Source organism: Neopelma chrysocephalum, unplaced genomic scaffold (assembly GCF_003984885.1).
Source record: "Neopelma chrysocephalum unplaced genomic scaffold, ASM398488v2 Primary Assembly neopelma1_72, whole genome shotgun sequence".
NCBI lineage: Eukaryota > Metazoa > Chordata > Aves > Passeriformes > Pipridae > Neopelma > Neopelma chrysocephalum.
The window spans coordinates 6763152-6771518 of NW_020897732.1; the positions used below are offsets into that span (position 1 = coordinate 6763152).

Genomic DNA, 8367 nt, shown 5'->3' on the forward strand with positions numbered 1-8367 from the left:
AATGGATAATACATGATTTCTGGGAAAACTACCTGACATATCTTTCAGTTGGGTCTTACTTTTAATATACATTTGAAAAACTAAGTGTAATGTTCTGCTTTTTTCTGCAGTGGAACAACCCTGGGGCAGTCTCCACTAGGACAGATTCAGCTAACAATTCGTCACAGTTCACAAAGAAACAAATTGATTGTGGTGGTGCATTCCTGCAGGTGAGCACAAAATACACAATTTCATTTTATATTTCTTCGTAAATTTTTCATAGCTTGCCTTACTTTTAAATTGGTTGTCTTGTCGATCTTTGTTATTTTTAAGGTAACATATCTGTAAACATCAGAATCACTAAAAACTTATTCGAAGATTTTGCTATGATTTTGTATTTGTCTATTATGCCTCTGTCAGATTTTAAATGAAAATGACCTGTAGATTTTTATCAGCAGTGTCTGGAAGTTGTCTCTAAGAGACTGAATTTTGCACAGAATGGCTAAAACACATGATTTTTGAGAAGCCATATCAGAACTTTGGTTTGGAATTTAGGAAACCTTGTATTCTCACCTCTGCTGTCTGCTTACCATTTCTCTGGTGTTGAACAAGTCACTGCTTGGCGTTTGTTTTAGTTTTTGTTTTCCACTGCTGTTACCCGTGTGCTGTATCCTGCACACCTTACTTTGTGCAGGATGCTCCAGAACTGCTTCATGTACTAAATTAAGTGATAGTAGTGTAGACACTTACATTCAGCAATGTCCTGTTGATTTTCTAAGTGCTTTTCCTCGTTTTTCATGGCCGCAGAAATCTAATCGCATTTTCAGAAGAAGGATCTGATCCGTATGTGCGAATGTATTTACTGCCCGATAAGAGACGATCAGGAAGAAGAAAAACACATGTATCAAAGAAGACATTAAACCCAGTGTTTGATCAAATGTATGTTCTAAACTATGTGTCGTAGTTTTATGTCATGTAATTACAAAGCTGTCGAATCAAGGTTTCTGAGCTTTCCTGAACAGATGAACTGTTGGAGCTCCCAGTTGTCACCATCAGATTTGATCACACCTTTCTCTTCTGCTATAACAGCTCTTCCGTCCTTCTATTCTCTGTTTTCACTACAGCCCTTCTTGCTGTTCCCAGCCACTTCTCTCCTTCCTGCCTTATCCTGCACCAGTTACATCCCCCCTGTGCTGGTAGCTAAGCAGCAGCGTGCACTCTGCTGGCAGGTGACCAGAACACGAGTGCCTTTGGCTGGCCAGTGCTGTTGGTGTCCCTTCCTGCCAGGAAGCATGTTTGGCTGGTTGCCTGGCTGTTGCTGCCTTCTCAAGGGGACTGGCCAACCAGTGTCTCTTCATAGTCAAATTGCTCAGTCAATCTGCTTGGTAGCACTTCTCAGCATCCAGGGAGTCAGGAAATTTCCTCATAAATTATATCCTGGCCCATATGTTGGAAGTTTTACAAGCTTGTGCAATGTTATAATGCAGAAAAAGACTTATCCTTGAACTCTACTTTTTGATGGTAGTTTCCCTCACACATCTGCCCCTTAGTCTCCCACCTATCACTTTTCAATTAAGACCTTTCTCTATAGAAAGAAAATTAACTCAGGAAAAGCAACACTTCAATCCCTTCTGTCCGAGGGAGATCTGTAAATCATTACTTAGAGGCTCTGGTAGGTTTTCCTGGTAGTGCAGGATGCTATCTCCTGTTCATTCCAGGTAATAGATTTATTTTACTGTGCCTTTCCAAGTAAAATGTATTGCAAAGCAATAAAGCTGTTTAGGAACTGTAGTGACAAATAGATGTAGGTTGTAGTATAACCTTGTCCTCACTTTTTCAAAGTTTCTACTCTAGCAAACAAAATGCATTCTTCCTTAAAAGTGGATGTGTTTCCTTAGTGTGCCAGAGAAGAAAAGAATCTCTGGTTATCAAGTACCAAGGATCAGTAAGACTGACCAGTCTTTCCCTTTTGGAGAATACTGATACTGAGCTGTCAGAGTAGTAGGATTCCACATTCTCTTCTCTCTGGAGTCAGTGCTTGACTTTTCCCTTGCTTTGTTTGGTGTGTTTTGTTTTACCAATGCCTTCTAGAGATCAAAAGTAACAGAAGTCTCAAACATTTGATGTTGATATTGATTGTAGTATTGAAGGAACATTTTAGGCAAAACATTGGGATTTTTTTCTTCATTTGTCTCAGACCTCATTTTTTTATTTGGGGAGGAGGATGGCTTGGTTTTGATTTGAATTGCTATTTAGCTGTAGGAGCTGACCTTGCACCTTGGGTACAGAATTCCCTCTAAAGCATCACTTTGCCTGCCAGGTTTGATTTCAGTGTTTCCCTGCCTGAAGTACAGAGAAGAACACTAGATGTAGCAGTGAAGAACAGTGGTGGATTCTTGTCCAAAGATAAAGGGCTGCTTGGCAAAGTAAGTTGACAATAAGCAAATTCTGTTAATACAGCATGTTTTTATATAAAACTAAAATCCTCTTGAGATATGAGCTTGTTAGTGTTGATTGAAGCACCTGAGTCAGGCATGAGGCTTTCAAAAATTATAGATGCCTCATATGTCAAGTTTTAGTAAGGGAAGGAACAGACTGCAGAGCAGACAAAAAATGAGGCAATAATCTCTTCTAGAGGGCGTTAAGTTCGCAGTAACAAAAGAAATGTGCTTGTCTGACTTAATAATCATATCATCAGAGAAAGGAAATAACCAGGAGAAACCAGATGATATCTCAGAAAATGTTCAAACAAAACTGGAAAGACAAGCAAGAGTACTTAGAGAAACACACAAGAAATTAAAATTCCATTTTGTAAAATCCATGAGAAAGAACTGCTGCTGGAGACATTCCCAGTACCAACACCAGCTGTAGTGTTTATGACTTCAGTGTCTATAGGCACACATTAAATCACCCCGTTTCCTACCCATCTGATTTGGAGCATGAAAGTGGAATAGTATATTCCTGCACCCTTGAAAATTGCCATATTTGACCTCTGAAGAGGATGAGATACAGAATCATGGTCAGTTCATGGTGAAGAGTGTCCTCAATTTTCCTGTTTCCCAGGAGGGCTATTGGCCATTGTAATGCTGTGAGGTGCTCTGGGACTGTGCCTCTGAAAGGTGTGGATTTTGAGGTCAAAACCAGCAACTTGAAACTTTACCACAAGTCAGGCAGGTAGCAGAGAGCTATGATGACAAGGATGTAAAATATATTGTTTACTAATGCTGTTGTTTACGCTGGAGTTGACAGGATTGTCAGATTTGATCTTTAAAAGGCACACACAATGCACTGATTGGTAATTTAACTTTCCACAGTTATTAATACCTCTGGCATCTGAAGAACTTGCTAAAGGCTGGACCCAGTGGTAAGTATAATATTTCCTTCATTAATAAAAATACTACATACCAATAACGGCTGTGTTAATAATAGTTTTAATAATACACACTAAATGTAAAAAAAAAAATCCTTTTTCTTTTTTTTTTTTCATTTTCAGGTATGATTTAACAGAAGATGGTACAAGGCCACACGGTGCAAGTTAGGCCCATGGATACTGGGAATTCCTCAAAAGCATAATTTTGCCAACCTTTATACATTTTTAACGCATTGGTTTCACAGATGTACCAATATTATTTTTATAGCTTTACTGATTTAGTTCTTAGACACATCCCCAATAATTTTATAACACTTGGTCATTTTATGTAGATGTAGCTTTTCTCATCGTTAAACTTTGTATTTTATTTTGCTAAACAGTTCTGTGTGTTACTGTAATGTGCAATAGTACAGTAAAGTAACCTTTTGTGTTTAAATTGACCTTTATGATGGCTGTACCTATTAGAAAGTGAAAAGAATGTTCTGCTGTTTTCCTGCCTTGTTTTATATCTCACCAAGGTATACTGTACCATGTAAATATATACTATTTTTTTATAATTCTTTCATGCTGGTTTGAATTCAGAAGAAAATCAGATAAAGGATATAGTTATTTTCTTCTAAATGCATGTTAATTTCTTCAGATGAATCTCTTTTGTCTTTGCAGCACAATGGTCTTAATCATTTTGTGATACTCTGCAAAAACAAACTGCAGAAAAACATTTTTACTTTATTGTGTTTCTGGCCCGGTGTGGCTGGCTTAAAATGTACAAAACATAAACATTTTAATATTTATATATAAATGTATTATTGAAAAATCATGCTATAAAATATTATAAATAAAAATGAGAATTCTATAAATACTGTATAAATAGAGGATGAGGTCCACAAATCACAGTTTCTAAATCTGAGTTTTCATTTAGTGGAGTAAACATAACAAAGAGTACGGTTTTATTATACAAGTTCACTTGGATTTTGTTATTTATTCCTGTACTCTAGAGTACTAGACATGTGACCTTTTGAAGGTTTGAGGACATGGATTTTTCTGTATTATAAAGAAAATCTTTAACCACTTTGAGCTGTCCTTACCACCATGTTTCACTGATTTATAAGGTAGACAAATCAGCTTGCAATGTCAGTTCATACAGTAGGCATATGTACAAGACATATGTTCCTTTTCTTATACAACACCATGCTAAAATAGTATGTTATGCGATACCTTCTGTAATATTCAAATGAACACCAAGAGGTAAGAAAATGGGAAACTGAGATGACACTCACTTTTGCAGTTGCTTCATTGCTCCTCAGTGTGTTTGGTGCATGAACAAAATGCACTTCAGTGGTCCCCACGGGTTTCCTGAGAAACACGGGCGCTCTCCTGAAGCATTGCCATGGGCTGGGCCACACTGCAGCAGTGACACCATGAGCACAAACTGATTGAAGCAGGTAGCTGGGAGCTGAAGGGGGAGTATCAGCCCAAACAGCTGAGCTCATAACTCTAATTTTATGCATTATGGGGAATTTTTTTTGTATTCTGAACTGATTTTTGGGTTTTTTTGGCAAGTTTTCTTGACTGTTAGAAAAATGTGCATTAAGAATCCAAGAGAACAATTTGGCTCTTTCAGAGCCAAGGCCCTCATCCTTGGATAAGTATGCAATTAGACAAAGTATATTATTTAGCTAAGATTCTAGGATGATCTCTCAGCCAAGAAAGAATTTTAAAGCAGAATAATGAACTCCTGAAATTAGCTTTATCGTAAGACTACTGACAGAACCTTAACTCTAGGTGTAGAATATGCCTACATTACTAGATGTACCAAAGTGCCTACCATAGATGTAGCTTTTTAGTTTTTTCAAGTCTAAGAATTTCAGTATGTCTGAATTCAGTTTAACATGAACATTTGTCATGGATGTGTGTGACACACACCCATACACCTCTATACAGTGATGGCCTTCTCATTGCCACACTTTATACAAGACAATTTTATCAAAAAACCTTGCACTGTAAATTGTACTGTTAGTGCTGTTACTGGACTGGGCAGTAGGGAGAGATTCCTTGTAAGAAAACATTTCCATTTGAAGGCTTCACTCTATATTGGAATGTATGAGTATCTCAATGTATTCCCTCACCTATTCATATAAAATATAATATATTATAAAATGCATATTTTCTTTGCTACTTCTCCATTAAAAAACTGTTAAGAATGGAAAGACAGAGAATGTTGTTAATGCCATGAAAATGCAGAACCTGAAAGCTGATCTAAATAAAGAAGGTCTAAGAGCAGCAGCTTAGCATAATTGTCTTTTGCCTTGGTTCAGTCCAAGGTGGAAGGACTTTTGCTGTACATCCTGGCCAGTGACTCCACAGAGTTTGATCTGTAGCCAACAACTAGGCCGTTAAATTAATTTGGTGTTTCAAGTCTTAAGTGAAGTATGGGGACAGAAAACTCTGCACTTCCACAATAAAAAAGTGGACATTCTGTCTTTTAAAGTTTCAAGGTGGAAAATAATGCCATGTTTGGGTAAATGTGAGATGATAGCACAAAGTGAGTAACTGAATAAAGTTTTCAAAATAGGTTTGACAGGACTTTCCAAAATAGCTCACTACCTACAACTAGGGATAGTTTCTTAGAGAACCAACTTTCCATTCAGGAATTGGAAATAAAAAGATTGAATTGTCATTGCAGTTCAGCACCAATAATTTCTGTTGTTTGTAATCAGTCCTGGATGCCAGACTCTTTAGAAACCTTCTCCTGAGTGAATTTGGATCAGCCTATGACTGCCTAGATGAGATTGATTCGTTTGATAGTAGATGGAACTTCTGTATTAAACTTACCAAATTCCAATTGTTCCGTTTATATGGAAGTAGGAAGGACAATTTTGCCTCTTGGCAAAAATTGCACCTCATTATCAAGTCATTTATTCAATATCAACTGATAGCTTTTCATGTAGTTCTTGTTTATCCTGTGCCTTAAAATATGAACTTATGAAGATGTTTAAGAAATGGTTAAAAATAAGCTTTGTTATCTGTATATACCAACACATGTTCTCTACTATTGAAACTGTTTTTAGAATTACTCTGCTTCACTGTCAGGAAAACCAGCTTTCTGAACTCTAGCAGTGGTGTAACCCGGACTCAAATCAGCATGCATATCACTTGGAGTTGGACTAAACAAGTTTTAATTTTCTGTCTTGAATCCTTTATCAGAGCTGCAGCAAATGGTGAGAGTTGAAATGAGAACAAAGGGTAATCAATTTTGTACAGATTGCCTTTTTTGCTCATGTAATTCTACATTATGATGCATGTATTTATTCAATAAATGGTTCGTATGGAAGTCGGTGTGTTGCTTCCCTCTACACACACACTCCCTTTTCCTCTCTTTTGCATATCCCTGTCCTAACTGGTAATAGGATGGGGTGAATTTTTAAAATAGTTATGTATGCTGACTCCTCTAACCTGGAGAGCCTTACTGTAAGATCTGTAGGCAGATTTTTGGGTCTTACATGAGAGAAAACAGAGTGAGAAGTGCAGGATACTTTATGGGGAATTCTGTGCTTCTTGTTCTGGAACAGATTCACACATAAGAATTAGTTGGCCCTTTGTTCAACTTCAGTGTCTAATTATTTTTTTTCTCCTAAATGGATTGATTGAATAAATTGTCATGATTCTAGCACTTACTAATCAATTGTCATTAATTATGTTCTAGAACTGTATGTAATTGCCTTAGATTTAGAGTGAGCAGATTTCTACCTGCGGCATTCTTTCCTGTCTGTCACCTGCTTGGTAAGGCAGATATTGATGGAAAATGTAATGATGTACTGCATAAATAATAAAAGGGGTATTGGAGCCTCTATTACAGAAACACTGCCATAGAAATTATGCTGTTTGCATTAAACATTAATTTATAATTCATTATGATACTATAATTAATTATGATAGATCTTCCCTTAAACAGCTACAACTTTTCTAAATTCCTAATACTCAGTCAATTTGCATCAACTATAAATTTTTATTTATGGTTGCAGAAGTTCATCACCCAGTCACTCTCACATTTAGGAGGGACTCCACTAAATAATCTTTATTGATACCAATTACAAAATTATGTTCAGTTTTGGTGTATTTGGGCTTTTTTCCTAGGGGAGATAAGTCCCTTTTTTTAGCAGAATAAAGGGTTTCTAGAAATCAATAGGAAGGCAGCTAAAGCCAAGTAAAAGCCTATCTCCATAACTCCCTCAAAGCCAGATGTTTCTGGATGGCACAATTCCTGGTAGTGCCAGTACTGATCCGGTGTCAGCATTTTCCTGACTTGGGTCAAAGTCAAACCTTCGATTCAGTCCTGCAAGACAGGTGGTACCTGGGTCAGCACTGCCTGTGTATTCACAAGAACTTGTTAGAGAGCAGAAATAACTGTGCAAGACACTCTTACAGATGACTTTGATATTAATTTGATGGTCTCACCCAAGCCTAGTTTTTTCTTAATATTTGCTATACCTTTTAGACTCGTTAGGGTTTTTAGTTTATCCAGGCTTCTTCTAGGAGCAGTGTTTGCCAATTCAGTTACCAACATGGCCATTTTCGGTATTTTCTCAGCTAAAAGCTGAATACAAAATTAGTTTCCTATGAATTATTGATTTTAATCAATTTAATTACTTATATTTTCCCCCAAAAAAACTCTGAATGTTGGATGGTGCCTTTGACATTTGGTAGAAAGAACCAAGGCTTCAGATGGTCCTAGACCTATTTGTGGTTGTAGCTGGTTGCTGAAGGGGTCAGGCTATTTAATGCCAAATGATGTTTTTATCTATCTTAAAGTGTCTAACTGTTGTATGCTCTCCTACTGATTTCTAAGGCAGTCAGGCTCTCAACAATATTCTCAGCCACCTTCTGAAATATATTTTATGAAAAATGCAAAAATCCACTTGCATTTCTTTCAGTGTTATGCAGTGAATTTTGCTGCCAGAGTAGATGGTAGCTCTGGGAGGCAAGTTCTCTAATCTGTATTCATGTGATAGAGGTGATGC

At 37.0% G+C, this 8367-nt stretch overlaps 1 protein-coding gene across 3 annotated transcripts in view; it reads left to right on the plus strand.

Moving 5' to 3' along the window:
* ESYT2 (extended synaptotagmin 2) overlaps positions 1 to 6680 on the plus strand; it is an 80194-nt gene extending 73514 nt beyond the window's left edge. For all 3 annotated transcript variants that reach the window (XM_027686860.1, XM_027686861.1, XM_027686862.1), the window contains 5 exons: positions 111 to 209; positions 787 to 918; positions 2300 to 2405; positions 3294 to 3343; positions 3473 to 6680. In XM_027686860.1, coding sequence (XP_027542661.1) covers positions 111 to 209; positions 787 to 918; positions 2300 to 2405; positions 3294 to 3343; positions 3473 to 3518 — 433 coding nt within the window. In that variant the 3' untranslated portion in view covers positions 3519 to 6680. The remainder of the gene's footprint in view (positions 1 to 110; positions 210 to 786; positions 919 to 2299; positions 2406 to 3293; positions 3344 to 3472) is intronic.
* Positions 6681 to 8367: the final 1687 nt, after the last annotated feature.